This window comes from Tympanuchus pallidicinctus, unplaced genomic scaffold, assembly GCF_026119805.1.
Source record: "Tympanuchus pallidicinctus isolate F22 unplaced genomic scaffold, pur_lepc_1.0 scaffold55, whole genome shotgun sequence".
Lineage (NCBI taxonomy): Eukaryota > Metazoa > Chordata > Aves > Galliformes > Phasianidae > Tympanuchus > Tympanuchus pallidicinctus.
Window position 1 is genome coordinate 315,009 of NW_026294775.1, and position 22,913 is coordinate 337,921.

General features: G+C 39.3%; 1 protein-coding gene across 5 annotated transcripts in view; it reads left to right on the plus strand.

The window, feature by feature from the left end:
* Positions 1 to 6,094: 6,094 nt before the first annotated feature.
* The window catches only part of LOC128091925 (ephrin type-B receptor 5), a 70,594-nt gene continuing 53,775 nt past the window's right edge, over positions 6,095 to 22,913 (plus strand). Inside the window, exons 1-3 of one of the 5 annotated variants that reach the window (XM_052705342.1) lie at positions 6,141 to 6,189; positions 9,071 to 9,147; positions 21,498 to 21,747. In XM_052705342.1, coding sequence (XP_052561302.1) covers positions 21,654 to 21,747 — 94 coding nt within the window. In that variant the 5' untranslated portion in view covers positions 6,141 to 6,189; positions 9,071 to 9,147; positions 21,498 to 21,653. Of the gene's footprint in view, positions 6,190 to 6,219; positions 6,382 to 6,413; positions 6,629 to 9,070; positions 9,148 to 21,497; positions 21,748 to 22,913 lie in introns of those variants that run through there. The other 4 variants (XM_052705341.1, XM_052705344.1, XM_052705343.1 and 1 more) reach the window with 4 other exon arrangements.

The following is a 22,913-nucleotide window of genomic DNA, read 5'->3' on the forward strand; positions in this document are numbered from 1 at the left end:
AAATACTTCTTAAAATATATATCTATACATTCATATCTTCTATGGAATTCATAAAGTGTCAGAGTTCGGCCTAGCCCAGCCCAATTCCTTGACTAATGGAGTGGAGACCTACACCCCAGGAGAAGGAGAAGGGAAAAAGGAGAAAAGGAGCCTAAAAACAAAACAGTGACAACAAGCTAAGGGAGAAAACTAATACTAAACTGAACTAAATACGATAGTAGAATGTAGAGATAACACAATATAATACAGTGTAATTGGAATTGAAGCTAATAAATCAAATGAGTGAGTGTCCGAAACCAAAGGTCTTACTCTGATGCTGAAAATAAGATGGGTAGGGAAAACACACCGCAGAGATAAGAAGTAAAAGAAGGGCAATCTTGTGACTCACAACAGTTTTATCTTTCTCTCCAAGTGGAAAACTGAAACAGAACTGCAGAGCAATGTAGTCTTTCTCTTCTGAGAACCAGGTACCCAGAAATACTGACCACCCATGGAACTGGAGCTTTAACTCTTTCACTCCAATGCACTGCATGATGTTATGATGTGAAATACCGATAACAAAAATAAAACCATGACATGAGACTTTAGTAACAGCACACACAAGCTACAGATAGATAGACAGACAGACAGATAGATAGATAGATAGATAGATCTGTCACACAACTGCATGTTTCCGTTCCTGAGCCATAACTGTTGGGCTTTTTAGTTATTCAATTATTTTCTTCCATTTTCAGCTTCAGAATCCCTGCAGAGTCTCATGTCCTTATGAACTTGAAATTAATTTACTAGGGCTGGGCATTCAAGTAAAAAGCCAGCAGGCAGTATTGAACTCACCCAGCTGGACTGAAAATCTATACAGAACTAAATAAGTATACCTGAAGTGCCCAGCCCTAGCACTGAACTAGGCTGATTGTATAATCAACCACTAGGTCTCAGTGGACAGGCATGAGTCTAGCTCCTTCTTCATCCTTGAGACTGATACATGTACTTAACAACAGTAGTAATAAAAAACATAAGCACACGCACATTTAGCTGATGTAGATTGTCGTTATTTTTTTCTTCCATCTCGAGTTTAACTTCACTTCCATTGAAGTTCAGGAAAAAATGCTCTAGGCAGAAATGAGTGACGGTAGAGAAGGATCAAAGCGGGGAACGTCTGCACTGTAAGCAGAAACATGCCACTTCTTTCAAGGGAAAACTGAAACCCTTAAGATGTCTCCTTCTTCATAGAAAATCTCATTGTTTGTGATAAAAATTAAAAAAATATAGAAATTAATGCCTGACTACTAATAGCTATCAAGAGCCAGTATGATTCCAAAGCTGCAGCTTCTTCTCTTTTACACTTCATCTTCCAGTCTGCTTATACTTTTAAGCTTCTATAAATTCTTTACTTCCGTACTATTAATTTTCTGTAAGTTTCCCTCCTTTCTACACTGGTCTTACTTAAGGAGAAAGTACATTTGTGCATCACCAAAGAAAGCAACTAACAAAACAAGGTCATAAATATATGATATCCAGAAAAATATAGTAAGGTTTAAGTTTACACCTACCAAATCTGATCTGTATGATTCTTTTTTAGAAATATGTGAAGGAAAATGGAGATATTTTAAAATCCTGATAAACCTGCCCCTGAAAACAACCTTCTTAAGGCAGAACTTATTCACTGAAAATAGTTCTGCTTCAAAACTGCTTATAAAATCTATTTTCTCATGTATCCTTCTTACTCTTTACTCCGCCTGCCCTTCTGTTTGCTGTTCCCAGCTCCTTCCTCTCCCCATTCCTTCCATTTCTTTCCCTGTCTTTTATGATTGCTCTGCATATATGTTGCTTTCTCTGTCTCTATCTTCCACCTCTCTCACTCTCATTCTCCTTTTTCTCCCTTTTTTCTTTTGAAAATCAATTCCCCGTGCCTTAGAGTCACCCCTCCCTTTTATCCTTCTCAGCTATTCAGCAAGGGTCTTTTTTATTTCTCTTTGGCTAATGAGATCTGCCCTGCACATTCCATCTCTTTTCAGGATTCAACATGTCTTGCACAGTGAGGAAATTATTTTGAGATGGAATGTGATTTTTTATTCTGACCATTGTTTTAATAAGTGTATCTTCTTATTTTGATATTATGATATCTGCTTTTCTGTCTGGATATTTATGTCTTAATATTTTGTGGAATTCTATGCCCATAGAATGAATGTCTGATTATTCACATGATTCTCTGTATTGTCACTCTCCAAAGATTTCTTATCATGTATCTCTATCAGAAAATACTGATCAGTAAAAAATGAGGAAGTATTTTTGAGCATGTGAATTTTATTTGTTTATAAATTATACACATGTACTACTGAAGTACTAATCTTTTCTTCCAGTATCTTGTGCAATCCCTGGGAAGCATGCATCCCTCTTTGGAGACTACAGGTCTATGTTACGCAGTCTCACAATTGCAAAAGTTATGCTAGTTTTGTCACACTTAAGATTGAGCTGAGAATCTGAAAGACCTAAAGGGACGGAGAGCTTTTGTTTCTCTATTTCTGCCAGTGTCCGGACTGTGATCATTTACATTTTAGAGAAGAGTGGGCTGTTCAGGCTTTGTTGACATGAGTTAATAATCTGCCCAGTAGAGGAAAGTTTAATAAGGTGGAAATGTTTTCAAACGTATAAATGTATGCACTGTAGCATCAAAGAGAAGATATTTATACACTTCCTTAAAGTTAATCCCTAGTAAAGGATGGGCTGTCGTCTTCCCTTCCGGGAAATGAGATTTTAAACAGAATTACTGGCCATTTCATGTGTGTCTGTGCCTCTGTGGCACAGGAAACTTTGCTCAGACTTCACCACTCAGAACTTTTTCATGCTTGGCTTTCCTTTCACAAGAAGGGGGTGGAGGAAGGTGTGTGTGTGGGGGGGAATATTCCATTACTATAAAGGGGAGAAAGTGTTTCTGTGAACATAGTCAGTTGCCTATCTTCCTAACCCCAGTGCAATCTCACTGTTTCTTTCTAATGGATGGATACTACTGCTCCAAGTACTAAAATAAGGAAGCTGTGAAAAAAATTACTATCAAACTGAGTAAAGACCAGACTCTGAGAGGAGCTGATTACCTGTATTTACTCACGAAGTCAATTTCTTTTAGAATCTGGGTGGGGGTGGGGAGTGGAGTTGGAAGTAAAAGGAAGTAGTAACTTGTGTCAAGAACCTCACTCCTCTTTCCTGCCCTCAAGAGCATTAAGAAATAATAGTAGAATCATTGAATCATTAAGGTTGAAAAAAACCTCTAAGATCATCTAGTTCAATTATTAACCCATCACCACCATATCCACTAAGCCATGTCCCTCAGTAACTGATCTATACAATTATTGAATACCTCCTGGGATACTGACTCCACCACTGCCCTGAGCAGACTGTTCCAATAACTCACCACTCTTTCTGAGAAGAAAATTTTCCAAATATCCAATCTGAACCTCCCCTGGCACAACTTGATGCCATTCTCTTGTCCTGTCTCAAGTTATCTGGGAAAAGAGGTGATCCCCACCTCACCACCACTTCCTTTCATGCAGTTGTAGGGAGCTATAAGGTTTCCCCTGAGCCTTCTCTTCCCCAGACAATCCCAGCTCCCTCACCAGCTTAACTGCTCTTCTCTCAACATCCTCAGGACCTCAGTGTCTCTCTTGCAGTGAGCAGCCCAAAACTCAACACAGTACTCAAGTTTCTCAAGGTGTGGCCTCACTAGAGCTGAGTACAGGGGGATGATCACCTTCCTGGTAGTGCTGACTACATTATTTCTGATGGCAGCCAAGATGCCAATTGGCCTTCTTGGCCACCTGAGCACACTGCTGGATTATGTTTTGCTGACTGTCAATTAACAACACCAGATCTTCTTCCTTCATGCTGCTGCCAGACACTCTGCCCCTAACCTTCACGGGTTGGTTGTGACCAAAATGCATGACCTGGCACTTGGTCTTGTTAAAGCTTATACAACTGGCCTCGCATTGATCCAGCCTATCCAGATCTCTCTGTACGGCCTTCCTATCATGAGGCGGATCGACACTTCCTCCTAGTTCCTTGTCATCTACAAACTTACTGAGGGTACACTCAATCCTTTCATCCAAATTATCAATAAAGATTAAAGAGTCAGCCCCAGAAACCACTAGTGACTAATTGCCAGCTGAATTTAACTCCACTCATCACCACCCTCTGGGCCTGGCCATTCAGATAGTTTTTTACCCAGTGAGGAGTATATGGCTCAAGCCACAGACTTCCAGCTTCTGCAGGAGAATACTGTGGGGAACAAAGTCAAAGGCTTTACTAAAATCTTGGTAGATTATACCCACAGGCTTTCTCTCATCTACAGGCAGGTTACCTGGTCACAGAACGAGATCAGTTTGGACAAATATGAACTGCCTTTCATAAACCCATATAAGCTAAGCCCGATCCCCTTGTTGTCTTGTACATGCCACATAATCACACTCAAGATGATACACTCCATGACCTTCCCCAATACAGAGGTCAGACTGACAGGTCTGTAATTTCCTGGATCCTCCTTCAGACCTATCCTGTAGATGTGTGTCACATTAGTAAGCATTGTCTGCGACCTCTCCAGTTAAGCAGAACCTCTGATAGATGGTGGAAAATGTCTTGGCTATCACTTTCACCAGCTTCCTCAGTACCCTCATGTGGATTCCATCCGGTCCCAGATACTTGTGATGGTCTAGGTGCAGTAGAAGGCCACTAGCTGTTTTCTCCTGAATTGTGGGGGTTGATTTACCTCACCATCACTGTCTTCCATCTTAGGGGGCTGAGTAGCTTGAGGATAACTGGACTGTCTATAAAAGACAGAAGTAAAGAAAGCATTGATGACTCCAACCTTTTCCTCAGTGATAATATTCCCTGCCTCATTCAGAAATGACAAGAGCTTTTCCTTGGCCTTACTCTTGCTATTGACATTGTTATACTCTTTCTGGGTATCCTGACCCTTCTTCCAAAAACTGCAAATTCTTTTTTTTTTTTTTTTTTTTTTTTTTTTTGTGGACTAGAAATCAGATTTTTGTGGATTTTTCAGTCTACACTTTCACTGTTGCTTATGACATTAACTTTCTGCCACTTTTTAACTTACTATGAATGTAACTCTAGATACAAACAGAGGGTTTTACCCTGTTCCTGGTCCTCCAGTCTTTTTCCAGATTCAGCCCAGTGATCGAATGGTTGGACTTGATGACCTTAGAGGTCTTCAACTAACCTAAGTGATTCCATGATTCACAGTTCTGAATAGGTAGACGCTTGCTTATATTCTTGCACTAAAAGGAGGCAAGAGTGGCACAGAAAGTTGCTTCCAGTCCATTATTTTCATATTTGAAGCTGAGGTTCTGCCCGCTATTGGGGATATCCATTATTTAGGGCACAGCAGGAAATTAAACAGAATGGAGGCTTTTTAGAGTCTAGAAATAAGGAAGCACTTAGCCTATGCGAAATTTGGTCTTTAGTGCTCAGAAACTCATTATAGTATGGAGATACATATAACTGTAAGCGAGGGTTCCATAGAACAACAGCAGATGCTATACTGCAACACCGTTTTCAGCAAAGCCTTCAGCAACCAGCCACGAACCAGTAATTCATGCTGCTACTTATGTTCTGCCTCAGTGTATCGTCCAGCACGAAGCTGGCATTCACACTGAGCAGCAAAGTTGTCACAACCTGGCATCCCCACGGAAAGCTTCACTGCAGAAAGACGGACAGTGGGAACGGCCCAGTCCAGTCCCGCACCTCCGAGGCTCGGCGGAGGGAGGACCTATCCGGGGTCTCTCTGGAAGACGCCGGGTGAGGGGCCGAGGAGGGGTCCGCGAACAACCGCAGCATGAATCGAGGGTGGAACCCAGTGCCGCGGGTATGAAAGGAGAGTGGCTGAGCACCCTCGGGAGTCCTGGCTACAGGAGCAGACTCGGGAGAGACCGAGATGGCGGCAGTATGTGGGGGGACTGGTGGTGGCAGCGGTGCCGTGACAGTACCGGCTGCTGCCACCTCGGAGTACGCCGTCCCCCTTCACAATCGCGTAGCGCACTAAACCGGGCCTTCCCAAAGGAAGGCAGCTTGAGGGGAAAGAGCGCGGAGAGAGGAGGAGGGGCACGTCAGGAGTAGCCAGGAGAGGGCGGGGGTTGGGAAGGAGAGGCTGAATCTTGGAGAAAGGGAGAGCAGCGGATACTGGTAAGCAGGATAAAGACACAGAGGGAAAGGGGATCTGCGCGGGGAGAGGGGAGAAGTATTCCCAGAGAAGGGCTAGGAGAAAGGCACGAGGTTTGGGGCTGCTCGCAGATGTCGGACTTCTTAAAAACATCTGTCGGCTGTGCCTGGGGCCCGGGGACAAAGCGGCAACGGGAGCGGAGCAGGAACAACCCAGTACCGGCCTACAGAGATGGTGTGATTTACGCGGTGAAAATGGTCTTTGTCTAACTTTTCTGATGTCAGGAAGCAGCTCTTCACAGATCTGGCGGGAAGGGCTTCTGTGAAAACTGCTCGAGTAATCCTAGGGTGTAAAGAGGATGTCGCTGTAGTCCTACCGAGGATATTGTGGCGGGAGGGCAGGCCAGCGGCAAAGGACTTGAGACTGGCGGAAGAGATCTGAGGAAGAGAGCCGTATGGCCGGGTCTGTGCTGTTCGAGGGGGAGAAGGGGTGGGGTGAGAGAGCGAACGAGGTACTAAAGAATGTGATTAGAACGCCTAAAATTGTAAGGCTTTTTTTTTTTTTCCTGGTATTTGCTTATCGAAAACTGTGTTACTGGAGCACGGATTGTCCAGAGAGACCCTCCCCCAAGCTCATTTCTCATGTCTGTTGCCGTGTGCAGGCAAGGAGAGAAAAGCTGGATGTTTCTGTGCTCACGGAAAGTGCTTTCAAAATCAGATACTTCTCAAACACGCATGGTTGATTTGGTCTCATTCTGCGTGGTTTTGTTGCTCTGGTTGTTTTCTCCTTCTCTATTTTGTTTAAGAGCCATAATTAAATGCTGCCTTAGAAGACTTTGAATCAGAGAGACAGATTTATACTGGTATAGATTTCTGATTATAGTGGATCAACATAGCAAAGGCTTTGTGGCCTTTTCTGTGGATAGCATTGTTTAATATTCTTGTGGGAGACAATAGGCTGTTTGTGTCAGAGGAAAGCCATTCTACTCTATTCTTCAAGATGCTGAAAAGTTACTACTTCTCATATTAAACTGTGGTGTGGGAAGGACTGTTGCTGTGTTAGGTAATTTAAATTTGCCTTTTGTGAAATGATTTCACTGTCTCTGAAGTCTCATTTGCTGTTACCACACTCATTTGGTTGAAGAGAGGACTTAAATTTCACCTGCCTCCCCAACAAGTTACAGAAATAAGAAATTCAAGATGGTGAAGCATATCTCCCAAGGGGCACTGTCCATTAATAATGATATCAACTCACACAGATTGATAAGGAAGGAGAGTGACAGGGTAAGTGGAAAGAACAAAATCAAGTCAGGGGAAAAGAATAGTTGCTACCAGGCATATTTGTTGCAGATAGAAGTGCTGCCTCAGCTGGGACATGCAAGGGAGATTCCCCTCTTCCTTGCAGTGTAGTTACTAATCATAAACGCACAGTCTGGATTTGGATGCATGTCTTGTTTAGTCACAGCGAATCCACCTGCCCTGAGCCACTAATATAAGATCACATAACTGTTTTTAGGGCTTTCTTCATTCCCAGTTTGAGATCACTCCAATGCTGAGGTGTTTTGAAGTAAAAAAAAAAAAATAAATACAGCCCACATTGTCACTTCAGTTTGTTTTGCTAGCCTCATGTAATTGCAGGTGACTGCATCCATTCCTGTATCATCTTTTGCATGTACATGCTCTTAGTCAAATTACATGTGCAGATTTTTGTTCCTTCTCATATATGGATAGCTCTATAATCCCTAGGTGTTCTTATCCTCTGTTCTGAGTTCTCTTTTATTTGACTTACTCTTTTAGTGGAGCACAGAATATTAGGCATGGCTGTGTGTTTACTAGTAAAGACCACTACTCAAGGAACTGGAGGTTGTGTAAAGCAGGATTGTTTCCTCTCTAATCACTGAAACCATGCAGAAAGACTTGCTCTCTTGCTTTGTTCTGAGGTCCTCAGCTCTTCCAAGCTATTAACTTAGATAAGAACACCTTGGGTTATAGGCACTGTTTTTAGAGGGGATTAGTTAAGGAATGTCTTATCTTTTCTTTTGCCCAAGGCTGTTACATTTTCAGCTTCTATATTTCACTTGCAGGCTGACCCACTGATATGGTATAAATGCTTTTTTGGGGAAAAGGAAATTGGTGGTCCTAAGGAGACAGCAGCTTACTTACAGTGTACACTGCTTCTGGAAGCTGCCAGCATACATATCTAACAAGATAGTTGATACCTCAGCTATCTGATAATTGTCTTACATAGGCATAAAGCCTATACAAATTCACTGTGTACATTTCACTGTGCTCAGGTGTACCTGTTTTCCTTCTTCTCTGCTGTGATACTACATATGCCATGTGGAGAATGAAAATCATATGAGATTGCTATGGTTTCTCCCCTCTCACCCCGTGTATCTCCATTAAGAAAGTGTTGCTTTGTGGCCAGCTCATCCTCCCTTGAATTTCTATGAGACTTACACATACTCTTCCCCTGGCCTCAGGAATGCTTCCCTCTGCAGGTCTGCTCCTGCTAAAACCTGCTTTTCCTTGTTAGGCATTTATTATTCCTTAGTAGCTCCTGTGGGAAAGATTCTCCTAAAGTCACTGAAAATCAGTGCAAAGAACCTTTGGAATACTGTTTACATTTCATGATTTATTTCTCATTTCTATTGCCGTATTTACAAATGGTTATTGTATGCATATACAATAGAAGATACAAGAAGTAGAAACTGGTATGTATGGTCAAGCTAAATGTATATAGTGATTTAAGAACCAAAAAGGGTAACAATATATACATAATGGGCACTATTGTGAACAGTATTTGTGAAGAATATTCCAGAGAGGGTGCTTTCTTTCATAAACACATAATGAGGTTTTTTCTTTTTTTTTTTTTTCTTTGTTTTTTTTTCTCTTTTTTTTCCAGAAATCCAAAAGATTTTTCTGTGAAGAAAAAAGCTGGTTAAAGCTTTAGGAACAAACTGAGGATTCTGCTATAATTTTGTCAGTATTTTCTTTTATATATTTTTCTTAAACATTCTTTAATATTATGCTACTTTTATGTCTTACTGTTTCAACTGTCAGGAAGCTTTATATCACCTTACAGCAATGCAGCTAGCATACTTTTCTAGCTGCTAACTCTACAAATTCAGCAAGTTTTCAAGTCTTTACAACCTTATTAAGCTTCTCCCTGTTGAGACTTGTGCCAGACATCCCTCTTCTCTCCGTATTTGTTCTCTTTGGCAGTGTCATGAACTTTGGGGGATCTGTAAGAGTATAAATTGGGAGAATTTAGCAAGTAATTCTGTAGATGTTGTGCAGCAGAAAACTAGCTTTCTGCTAAGTGCTTACAATTGAGCAAGGTAAGCAGACTCTCAAAAGAATAAAAACTTCTTAATTACTCACGTCAAGCTACACGTGAGGAGTAAATCTGCTGAGTAAGAAAATGCCATTTTATATTACCACTCTTGTGTTCAATTTACACTTGGAATTTTATATTTAACAAAAAAACAAACTATGCTAGCACTTTCTTCTGAGAAACATGTGTTGTGCTTTGAAATATTCTTCTGCCATCAGGAACAGAATTTTTTAAATGCACTACCGGCGTTTTAAGTTGCTTTGCCATTTTGGGTTTGGCTTTTGTTCATGTGTATTTTATTTTTAAAGTATTTATTTTATGAAGGGACTGGCACGTGGTTATTTGTGTGTGTGCTGATCGTTTTTGTTTGTTTATTTGTTTATAATACAAAATGCTGTACTTTGTCCTAAGAAAAAAGGGAAGTATCCATGGAGCAGACTAATGCTCCTGTCAGGAGCTGATATTTGATGACTGTTCGGGAGCTCTGGAGATTCCCAAACTTTTGAGCTTGGGAATCAAGCTTACTTTATAAGTTTTCCATGCTTCCAAAAGCTTCTGTATTATGCTACTCAGGGCTTATTTGCCAAGAAAATGGTTGTTCAGTTGTTTCATGTGCACATGTGTACACACATGCATATGTACATTTGCCCATGTGCATGCACATGCACAGCTGCGCTTAAGAGGAGAATAAAAGTGCTACCTTGGGACTAGAGAGGTTGCTGGATAGAGTCAGCCTCTGCAGTCTGAAAACTGATGCCTTACATATGAAGGCTAGATCCTTAAGGCCTTGATTCACCTTAGGATGGAAATTCTTGCCTGTCCAGACCTGTGGATCAAAGCATCCATGACTTCATTTTCAGACAGTCTTTATTTTGTTTTGTTTCCCCAGGCTTACCATGTAAATGATTCCTCTGCTGATTCTGGAGTTTCTAAGTGCAGCTTTTCTCTGTGTCACGTCTGTGGAAAATATTCTGTATGTTTAAATCATATAATTAAACCCTAGAAGAAGAGACAGAGGATTACTATCCTTTTTTTTTTCTGTTTTAGTAAGCTTTTGATTTTGAAAGGTAAAGCGTGGCATACTGGTGTACCTCTAAGTTCTGTAAAGCTTTCAAATCTCCCTAAATGACACAATTTCTCTCCCACTTAATATAAAACACACACACGATATGAATGTATTTGGCCCAGTTGACCACTTCAGAGGCACTGTGTAGGATGGAGATGCATGTGTGAGGCTCTTAGCATCACACAACAGGTTCTCACAGATCCTGAGGATTCCTACAAATGGAACCAGGTTTCCTTGGCAGAACTGTTTTTTTGTTTTTTTTTTTGTCCTAATTGTTCTTTAAGAGGAAGATGGATTGTCACAAGGGATGTCATTGCAGACATTTCTAGACAGATTTTGAATTGAAGTTACTCAATTTGGAAATTCAAGCTTTAGACTGTTTATAAAAACTGAAATTGCAAATGTTTTTTTACTCACAGCTGAGCTCAGTTTAATCTCAATAAACGTTTCTTAGTACAGAAATACTTTGTACTAAGGAAGATACTTGGAATTACTTCTTGTGGGCTTTGAGCCAGGAAGGATTGCTGCTGGAAATACAGCAAGATTGGAATGCTTTCTTGCAGTTTTCTCCCAGATAATTCCTTCCCTTGCTCATGCCTGTTCTTTGAGCTAGTGCCAGCAGCAATGGGAATGCAAATGTGCTGGCATTTTCACTTTTCAGTGACTTTACTAATCCCATTTGGAGCATGTGTTGCTCATAAAAGGGCCATCATTGTAGTATCAGGAATTCTGTTGAGGAATGTTTAATTATTTATTAGTACAGGAAGTACCTTGCTGGCCTTCTCCTCTAGTACCTCCCCAAACATACTTTGGGTCTTAGTACTGTAGCATGATTTGATAACAAATTGTGTTGACCTAAGTATAAATTAGTGGTCTGTTCAGATCTAACTGATAAACAGAGACTTGACAGAGGGAACTTTCTGTAGTTTGCATGTGTCTTAGTGTTGTGTTCCGCTGGGGCATACAAATCTGGGAGTCGGATGCTGAAAAGTAATTAGTTTTCTTTTTGTGCCTTACTATAGCATCGTTTTGCTCAGGGCCTCAGGCTATTTACCAAGAAGCCGTTTTTTGAAACAGCATTATGGGAATGATGCATACCTTGTGCTCTTTGTTTCAGTCAAAAGTCCTTCAAAAGTTGACTGAATGAATCATGTTGACAGTTGCTTGTTTCTTACGGATAATTTTACTGAACTCGAATTTGCTCTGAATGCTGCAGGTTCCTGCAATTCAGGAACCAAAATAGTGGCTAAGTACGTACCGCTTGAAGAGACAGATTTAAGAATTGTTACCTATATACTTTTTATTTTAAAACCCTTATTACCCCTGCAAGAGTGTGTGTCAAGGTGAAGGTCAGGTGTAAAGCAAATTAATTAGTCTTTGGAAGCAGACTAAAAATAAAATATTCAATTACTTGAAAGAATTGAATTGCCCGAAGTAGGTGATGTGAGCTAAAGCATGTTTTTCTTCTGTCTTTGTTAAAACAGCAGCTGAACAACCCTAATTGAAAGGGTTGTTACACCTGTCTTCTTTTCTAGGCTGATAGTGTATGCAGTGCACTATATACAAAACTATAGTGTACCATAGCATTATAAAATATTGTAGGGAAATTAATAAGAATGTTAAGGAGGAACTTGCCCAGAAACTTCAGAAAATTCTTTTAAATGAACCTTTAGAAGGTCATTTTGTAAAAAGCAATTCTTTTTGTCCTCCATATAGTAGGAGATCAGCCAAATGCTATTTTTCTGGTGCCTCTGAACCTGTGCAATTTGCATTTGATCGTTTGAACTTCTGTGCTAGGGCACTGATGAACTGCGAGCTCAGTGGAGAGCAACAGAAACGATTATACAACTGTAGGGGTTTTTTTTCTGTTATTAAAAAGTAATAGCTTAATGACTGGAAAGATCTTGTTCCACTGTATCTGTAATACCTGGGAGATAATTTACAGGATCCCAGCATGATGTTAGAGTAATATGGCTCTCTCAAATTGCCCAAAGTAGATGATTTCTAGTTCAGTATTAAGGTATGTTTTCTTCCATCAGAGAAGTAGTTGAAGGCCTACTGCTTATGTCATTTAAAAACAAAACAAAAACAACCACTCCCCCCCCCAAAAAAAAAAAAAAAAAACAAAACAAAAAACACCATAACAAAGCTCAAATGCACACAAGGAACACGCAGAAAAGAGTCTCGCTTTTGACTGTTGGCAGTAGACCAGAAGTCATAAAATAAAGATGCCCTTTCCCTCTGTTTGGTTATTCTTATCATAATCTCTCCAGCAATTGGAGAGGGAGACGGCCTTGCTGTCAAAAACTCATCTGGGATCTGCTGTTCTACAAGAGAGAACTTGAGACCAGTACCCGAGGAGAGGAAGTGGTGTATTGTCCTTGCTTCATTTCAAGTGTAATCGTTTAGTTTTGATGCTGTACTTGATTGTATTAAGAGTAATGAGTCCTGTTATCAATTTAAGTAAGGCTTTGAGACAGAGAGGAGCCAGGATGAGCTCTGAGGTCTATATTTTACTCCTTTCTTCTCTGTCAGTAAAAATAGTACAGCCATGCCTTCCCTTTTCCTCTTATATTTTTTTCTATTCTTGTGAAGTATTAGTGACACATAATGCTCCTGTTTCTTGAGGCTGGAAACAATGAACTGGAAATGTAGGATGGAGGAGGAAGGGAGAAGGACCTGACAATAGACTTTATTGCTCTGCCAGTGGCAATTTTAGATTTTTGGTGGGGCTCTCTAACCTGCCTTCAAGGCTCATCACTCCCTGTGGTGTTTCACTCAACTCAGCAAATTGTTCCACCCAGTCATTCACTTTTAGGTCATCTCCATCTTCTTCGCAACATAGATCTCTTCTTCAGGCTGCCACTTCTGCCTCACTGCCCTCTCATCTGTCTCCTAAACAAGAGCTGACTTTGGGCAACCAGATATATAAAATCAGAAAAGGAGCCTTGTCTGAGCCTTGAATTGTCATTAGTCTGTACTGCTGTCCTGCAATAAATATCTGCATATCATTTACAAAAGATTTAATCTAAAAAATATTGTTAAAGTAAGCTGTTTTTGAACTTAAATGGGACAACTATATTCTATGTTCTCTTTGCTGGTTTCAGTCATTTTAACACATGAGACCAAAGTTACATGGGAGAAGTGAGGACAGAGTCTGAATGAAGATTCTGGATAAGGAAGCTGGAACAGGAGAGAGAAAAACTGGAGAAATCAGCTATTTTCTTAGGCCCAGAATAAGTTCTAGTTTCATAATCCCTGACTCTGTGCTCTTATTTTGCCTACAGGGATTGCTACCAAGACAGCTTTTTGATTGCATATTACATCCTCATCCAAAAATGGTCAGGTGTAGATTGAAGTTAGTCTTGGTGTGCAGTTCTGGGGACGATGTCCAGTATAACATATGCTTACTGTGTAGTGTTTTGATGCCTAATAACAATGTGGAGCTATTCATACTACTGGTAGAAAAGACCAAATCCTGTCTTGGCAAATAGTGGTCACATACAAGCCATTTTCTCTCTGTGTGTTTCCTAGTTTTGTGTGTGTGTTTCCACATCCTACACTGTAATTCACATTCTGCAGCTAAAGCCTATGAATTGTATAGCCTGTTGTTGCAGAAAACAAAATGTAAGTGAATTAACATGAATGAAGATAATATTTATTTCCTAGGTCCATGCTTACAGATCTAAAATTAGAGAACGTACCTTTGCAATAGGAGATGAAGGAGTATAATTGGATAAAAGCCAGACAGCAATTGCGTGGAGTGGGACTGGAGGGAGAGGTTTGGACTGTAAGATGAGGGCATCAGAAAGAAAAAGTGATGTGAATATGTTTCACTGCTACTTGTGCCTTGCTGTGTTTTACAAAGGAGCATTCTGTGCTTACTTCTCCTAACAGGAATAAAAACCAGTGATGATAAATAATACTCATATTTAAATAATTTGTCTAAGTAAGAGTAGCCTGTGTCTGGAAATGCTTGCAGACAACAGTTTGAGACCCAAGCTGTTTCGCACTCCAAGGCCACAAGACAGATTAAAAAGAAAAAAAAAAGTTACAGTTAACCCTTAAATCATAAAGTATGTTATCTGAAAACCCAAAGCTGCATTTTTTGAGCCAGAAGGGAGAGATTTCTAGGTTTATAGAAAGACCAGCACTTAGATGAGGATGTTTTAATATTAGTTATTTTTGTAGTCATTTTCGAAAGGCCAGTTTCTCTCGTGGAATGGAAGTGAATTTCAACGTTCAGGAAATTCCCATAGAATTTGAACTCTTTTTTTTTTTTTTTTTTTTTTTTTTTAAGCACTTATCAGTGATGATGGTGTCTCCTAATGGACAACATACATTTGATTACTGTGAAAATGAACAGTGTGCATTTTCTGCCTATGCCAAATATGTGAAAACAGTAAACACATTTTAAAATTATTTGCTGTAGATTTAAAATATATATATATATATATATATATATATATATATATATATAAATTCTCTGTTTGTTTGCTGTTTCCCTCCAGTATATATTTTAAATATTCGTGCATAGATCTTGGTTTATATATAGCTTTATGTGGCATGCTTGGGAATATTCTTAACTGAAGATTGGAAAGAGCAGTAAGATAAAATACCCGCTTTCTTAGTGTTGTAAGCTTTCATTGTCCATGTCTCACTTTCATAACACCACTATCTTCCCCTCACCCAACCCTTCAGGGCCTTGATTTCTTTTCCAGCATCATGACAGCACCCTTAAGGCTCTTTTGCAGTTCTGTGCTTAGTTTGTCCGTGCAGATTTGCAGATGATATCTCAGACTGGGCAGAAAGTGTCATGGTTATTAGTCTGATTTGTGACATTGTTCATCTTGCCGCTACTAATGCTGTGGCTGGCATCTTTGTTATTTTTCCGTCCACTAGGAATCACAGCCTGGTATATACTAGAACATTAATTTCAGATGCAAATGAAACAAGATCGGAATTAATGAAAGGATGTGAACACGATTTTAGGGACATATTCTTCAAGTCAGACATCCTTTGCTTTAGTACTGCTCGTGATAAAGGTTTATTCTTGTTCGGAATTTTCTTTTGCTCAAATAGGCTTGCTCAATTATCTTTATCCCAAGAAAAGAGAGTCTTTAGCTTACTTTATTTGCATACAGGGAGAGTCTGCTGGGGGCATGTTCCCATATGGTCTCTCAAACTGTCAGAGAATGCAGCCTTTTTATCCTTTCTTCCTGTCCACATTATCCCTCCTTGCTTCTTCACCAACTCAGAAGTACTCAGAGGTTACAGACTTATTGGTTTGCTTAATACAGGTTCCCCCTTGTATGTGACTCCCCTGTATATCATACATCACCTGTATAATTAACTCCAATTTTACATCACCTGGGACGAAGAAGTTAATATTAATTAACCTGTTAAGCCTGTGTAGTAAGTCCAAGTTTGTAAATTCAGGTTGTCAATCGGCCTTCATATCTGAAGCTTTATTGGGTCAGAGTATAAATACAACAAGTGAAGAGGAATTTGTAAGCTTCTGCCCAACTTGCAAGAAAGGATACCTTGTTTACAAACCTCTTGTATCTCATTTTCCATGTCTTTTTTTTTTTTCTCTGCCAAAACTATATGCAACTTTTTCTTTGATTTTTTTTCAAGTTTGTCCTTATAAATTGTAGGTGTCACTTCTTTGAAATGATTGTGAAACCTGAAGAATTTACTTAAAATTACTTTTTTGTCAGTTGTACAAGAGAAGGAAACACTGATTTTTTTTTTTTATTTTTTTTTATTTTATTTTATTTTTTTTTTCCAAAGAATTTGAACTATTACAGATTTTTTTCACCTGGAAGTTTTTGATACGGCCACTCTTAGGGATACCCAAAGTCAAATCTCTTAAACGTAAAATTCTTTGCTTAGGATTTTGGAAAGAAAATCTTCCACACAGTGCCACAAAAAGATTTTATTCTATTCCTGAGAAGCTGAAAATTATCTATTTTTTGTCTCTTCAAAATTGTATATCCTTTTATACAGGTAAAAGAATACCTGTAAAAGCTAACAACTGAAACTAGAAGATATGCGGTATGTACACATACTTAGAAATGCACTGCAAAGAACTAAGGGAAGTACTAAGGGAAGTTTCCCGAGAAACATTAGAGTAAAGCTGATGATAAGAGCACAGTAGAATCATACTTACTAATTTTGCTGTTCTCTCTTCTTTCAGCAATCTCTTACTGTGTGAAAATTCAACTAAAATAACCTCTGTGCCATTCCAGTTCCTATTATTTTTAGGAAAGTTTATATCAGACAAGTGATTGGTCATATATACATTCTATAATGTGTTTAATAGAATAAATCTAAGGTTTTGTATCCAGGTGTTAACGTTAGAAACTTGAGTATAATTAACAATATTTCTTTGGAAACTCGATTGGTGTGAGATACTTATGAATCATTGTAAAAACTGTCAAGTCAGATCTGGGGAGGTGCTAAGAGAACTTATGCAGAAGCTGCAACATGCATTCTGTGGCTCTTGCTACACATTTTAATTCAAGTACCTAACCAGCAAAGAAAGGATCTTTAATTTGTATCTTTAATTTTAAAAGTCTGACTACTGTTTTTTTCTTAATTGCAATAATAACAAAATGGATACTAACTTTTTGATAAGCATAGTAGAAATATGATGGAAAGGAATGGGAAGAGTCGAAGGAAACTCAGGGCAAAGGCAAACAATTTGTGGTAAGGAAGGTAAACTGGGGTGACAAGTGAAGTTGTGACATATAGCCAGGTAATGAGAAATTTAAAGGAAAACACTGTGGTTAGCTGAAAAGGTGCCAGTTCTGAGTATGGGACAGGCTGAAAGACTGCATGCACAGACAATTCCTCCAATATATTTAGGCTGCATGGCATACTAGGAGGAGTTTAGTGGTCCATAGTTCTTCTTTTTTACACAGTTAAACATTTCTCTGTGCTGCTATATGTTCTCCAGTGATTAATTTTGTAGAAAATCACATTAACTTCATGATTTTAAAACCCTTAGTGGTAAGTTATGTGCTATTCTACCCTCATTCGCTTCCTGTTTGAGGTATAGAAAGATTTCGGTGAGTAATGGTTAATGTAACTGTGCTTAGAAAAGAAGGTAGGCGGTATTATGTCATGTACAAAGTGCTGCAGACATCGAGTGACAGCTTTTTTGCATCAGCACTGTAAGCTGAGTGGATAAGCTTTATCCTAGTAAGGTGCATGATCGTAGTTGCAAGGGTATCTCACTGTAAAAGAAGTAGAAGAAACCTGGGGGAGTAAAAGGCCTCTGATTTGATGTATGGCACCATCATGATTTCCCATTTAACATGAGTGGGAAGGAAGTATTAACTCCTAAACATGATGAATCAGTGTGCAAACTGTAAATTAATTGATGAAGTAGTTTATTCACTCTCCTGTAGGTTGTGCTCATTTATCTCCACAGAGGGATAATGCACATTTAGAAGTCACAGTGCAAAATGTGAAAAAGGAGGAAAGATTATACTAGCACAGATGTTGTGCATTTATTTTGCATGTAGATGCTTTGTATGAGGAAGAAGTATAATAAATATGAGGGACATTTATTGAGTTAAGTGTATTATAGGGAAGCTCATGTACAGGCCTAGAGGAGCCAATTAACAAAAAAAAAAAAAAAAAAGGAAAAAGACGCATTCTTTCAGTGGCACAAAACAAGATGATCTGGAAAAGTTCTTAGATTTGAGAAAGTTTTTTTAAGTATCCTGCATGGGGAAGTTGTACGCAAACATTGGATTTGGAGGAAAGGATAGAGGCTTCTATAGCAAGGACAGGTAATCTGAAAGCAGTTTTGGAAGAAGGAGTAAGCTGAGAAGGTCACGGAAAGGGACTTATATGCACAGCAGAAGTGGGCAATGTAGAAGTTGAAATGATTTGTGGTTTCTGTTTAAGTAGTTTGTTGTAAGGAAGGAGTAGTAGGGGAACTGAAGAATTTCAGATGAGTGTCTTTGAGCGCAGTCAAATTCTGCATGCATCAAGTGCTGGCAGGAAAGGCACAGCAGTAGTTAGCAGTGTGCAGGCCTGGCAGTCACTATTTCAGGGAGGCCAGAACTTTTCTCCAACTCCTCTATGTGCTTCGTTGATATTCTCCTTTACCCTTCATTGTGGTAAAACCATTTTTTCATCAGGCTGTAGAAGAAGCAGAATCGAAAAATCTGACAGATTTACCTTTTTAACTGCTAAACTAAATCTAGCTTTTTGCTTTAGCCACAATTAATTTGGGGGAAAAATAACTATTGAGTATAGTACAGACAGAAGCCATATGATGCATTATAAAGAGTCCCAAAATTTACGGGACACAGGACCTAGTAAAGTAAATTGGACACGTGTTGAAAGAGGCATAGATGCACAAGCAGGGAGGAAAGGAGAAACAAAAGATCTCTTTGGGGACAGAATTATTTCCATGGCTTCATGGTAGAAGACTCGCTTAGTTGTTTTGCAGTAGCAATCTGATTTGCTCTTTACATATTGCACAGTAATTTCACAACTAGGATGAAATACCTGTAGCCAGAGCAAACTTATGTTCCTTTTCCTTTGTCATTCAGAAGTTGTGTAACTGAAATAGTCTGAACAGTAGAGTGCTTCCATCCCACTAATGGAAATGAAAAGATATTTCTTCAATTTTTGATTTTTATTTCTGCATTTATCTATTATCAAAATGAATGTTTAAAAGTCCCTATATCATAAAATTTGTCTGGCCTGAAAAAGGCCTTTTGGGTATTAGAATATTGGAGATTAGCTGGGAGGCAGAAGCTGAGTATTAATATTTGCACCTAGAGCAGTCAGACAGGCAGTCTTGTTTCAGGTGGCTCAAGAAATAGTCTGCAACCCTTTTTCTGGAAGACACTGCTAGCAATACAGATTGGTTTGTTTAGCAATAGGGATTAGTACATCAGTTTAAGAACCAATATATTTGGTGAAAGGAATCCATAAGTGATATTATGAAACATTTCACTTCTGGATGTTTTTCCTCAATAATTTTGCACTGGGGTCATTATAGAATACTTTTATCTTCTGTCTCAATGATTTTGTCTCACAAGAAGTATTGGAGTCACAATAGAATACTTCTATCTTTTACCTGAAAATGTGCAGGGACATTTTCCTTGGGTTCCACGTACACTGTTTTTCAAAAATTAGCTCACTATGACCTACTAAGCAACTGAAATTTTCCATACTGGGGAAAAGTGGATGAAAGCAAGTCAGAGGTTTCAGTGACGAAGCTGATGGTGAAAAAAGGGGAAGTAGGTGGCCACTCGACTACCCTCAGTACAACTGAGCATGTCCAAAGAGACATTATCACATATCTGCGAGACCTTGGAAAAGTGAATATGTACTCCAATGTACTGCATATGTATGGCTTAACTGTAGAAACCTAGAACCTGAACGCTAAGAGGGTGCGCTTGCTCCTCAAGTCACCTGGTGTGTGTGCATCTTGAGGAATAAAGGAAGGCCGCTTTCTAACACCACATAGGAGTTACAGTTTTCTTCCCAGATTTCAGATGGCACAGGAGGGTTTTCTGATCATTCTGCCTGAAATTTTTCTCCTTTTTAGTTTTGTATTGTGATATTTTTCTCCTGTGGTATTTACAAGATTCTTAAACTAATACATAGCACCTACATTACCTCCATCTCATTGTGTAATCTTCACTTTTACTCAGTCATGTGTAACTGATTTTCTTTTCTTCATAAATAACTTCCTTGAATCAAAGTTTTCTCTTCCCTTCAGTTTCATACATCTTTTTTTCTGATGTTCAAGATGCTTCTGGTTTGGTATTTTGAGTTCTCAGTAGGAGTAATGCAGGAGAGAACTATCCCATTTCATATGGTAATTTCTGTTCATCTTTAACAAAGCAAATCAAATTCCACTCCACTGCCTGATCTCATACTTTCCAGGCTGCTGCTTCTCTTCCACTTGAAAATTGTTCAGTCTCCGCTTTGCAGGGTTTTCAGAGAATTTCATTGAGCCTACCCTTTTTTAATTACAACTCTTCCCTTCCCTATCTCAGCTGAGCTACTAGACCGTTTCTTATTTATATTGCTTATATATGCTATAAATATTTTTCTCTCTATCTCAGCCATGCTTCCCTGTTTTCAGCGAATTGGGCAGATAGGGCCAGAAACACTTTCCTTAGTAAAATTGTTGTACTGGGTTGATGTAATGCAGTATTGGATTAGGCTCCATGCTTTCCCTCGCTGTGAGAGCAGCCTTGATGTCAGGTACTTAATAGCAGTGTTGTCATGGGCTTTTTTGTTTACCTGTTTTTTACTAATATAGTAAATTTGGATTTGTAGTCTTTTCTTGGCTGTGATGCAGGCTCGCACTTTGACCTAAAAATCATTTGTGCTTGCTTCCTGACTAATGACACATTTATAGGAAAAAAAAATGCTGTCCATCTTCAGTACTATTGTGTAGCAAGATGTTTACATGGACATATTCATGCTTTTGAAACGTAGTTACTTTTACGGTGAAATATGTCAACAATGCAGATTTGTATTATCAGAAACGATAAAAACTTTTCTGTTGTGGTTACTGCCAAAGACAAAGTGTAATTACAGGAGGTGGAATTTAGAAACAACGCAGAGGAATTGGAATGGAAACCTTTTACAGTACATTGCCAAAGATACAAATAAATGGTTAAGACTCAAGAATAGGCTGTATATCATCTAGGAAATCCACTCTTGCTGATGCCATGAATGTCTCAGAATCTGTGTTTATTGGCAGCATACAAAACAACTGAGAATGAAGGGTGATGGGTGGGAGGTATGGGAATATAGTATGTACTAGGTCTTTGCCACTCTCTTACCTGTAGCTCAGTAGTAAATTATACAGTAAGTCTATAAATGTCAGGTCTGTATTATTGTGACTTGACTTTTGTTTCCACCCTGTCTTTCCTTAACCAGTATTTCAGTGTGAAGATCTCTGCTTGACTTGATGTCAACGGTTTACGGGCAGGTTCCAAAACACTCAAAGGTACCAAAGCACTCCAAGCAACCTCTGAACAATTCAAGCTAGTCGTGTGTGTTTATTTGATATGTTGGAGTCTACAGAGAATCTTCATGGATTCTAATGCTGACATTAGTGCAAGAAGAGTGTCAGGAATGGATTGGCTCTGGATGGTCTGCTTCTTTCATCTAGTCACTTCGCTAGAAGGTAAGAATCAATTTCATGTAATTCTTAAGATAATTTTCTTTAGAGGAAAAAAGTTTTCAGGATGCTTGTTCTACTAAAGATGATCATTAAACAAATGTCTTTCTTGGTTATGATGGTGATCACTAACTACTGAGATATAAAAAAAGTATTCATATTGATTCTAGAGGAAAGGGCAATATTGTATCTAGAGAGGACAACACTCATGAAAAACTAGAAATATTCATTAGTGAGACTACTGGCTACCTCAGAAGTGAAGGTCTTAAATAATAAACCTACTTGCCCTAGGAATAAGCTGATTGTTCATGCTTTGCATGTATTTGGTTCTTGTGTTCCTGTTCTTGCTGCATATTAGTGAAGTAGTCTCTTATACTGTTCTACAGATGTCACGGAATTGTCTCTAGATCTATCTGTGTCCATGATGGGGACAGCAGGCCCAGAGGCCTAGAAAAGAAAAAGTGTCAGTGGTTCACAGGCTGGTCTGGCTTGGTCCTGTGACTAATGAGACAGAGGACCCACAAACCCATACTCTGGAAAGGGGAAAAGGGGGAAGGGCAGGGAGATAGTAAATGGGTCTAATGGGTCTAAAAACAGCAGTGGCAATGATCTGAGGAATGTTAACTTACTAAACATGATATCAGAATGCAAAATAACACAATAGAACACAATTTAATTGGAATTGAAGCCAACAAATCAAACAAAATGAGAGAGAGTGTCCAAACCGAAGACCTTACTCTAAAGCTGCAGGCAAAAAGCAGCAATGCCGCACGCACTTCTCTGCAGCAAACAAAGAGAGGCTCCTGAGCTGCCAGGAGCTCCACCTCTCTTCCTCTGGGCGCAAAGTCCTCTGGGGAATGCAGCCCCTTCCCTCCCCCTCTGAGAACCAAGCACCCAGAAACAGTGGTCCATGGAACTGGAACATTAACTCTGTAACTCCCAGTGCTTTGCATGATGTTATGATGTGAAATACTGACAACAAAAAAATAATAATATCACAAAGCCACAACAACAGGGCAACATACAGAGGGCTGAAATCAGGAATTTTTGCCCCTCCATCTGAATCATTTGTCTCAAAAAATAGACAGGGAGAGAATGCTTTGTGTTAAGAGGAGGTGGCCTGTGTTAAACCAGCAGAAAAGGAGACAAAAGGAAAAAAGTGATGAGAAGAC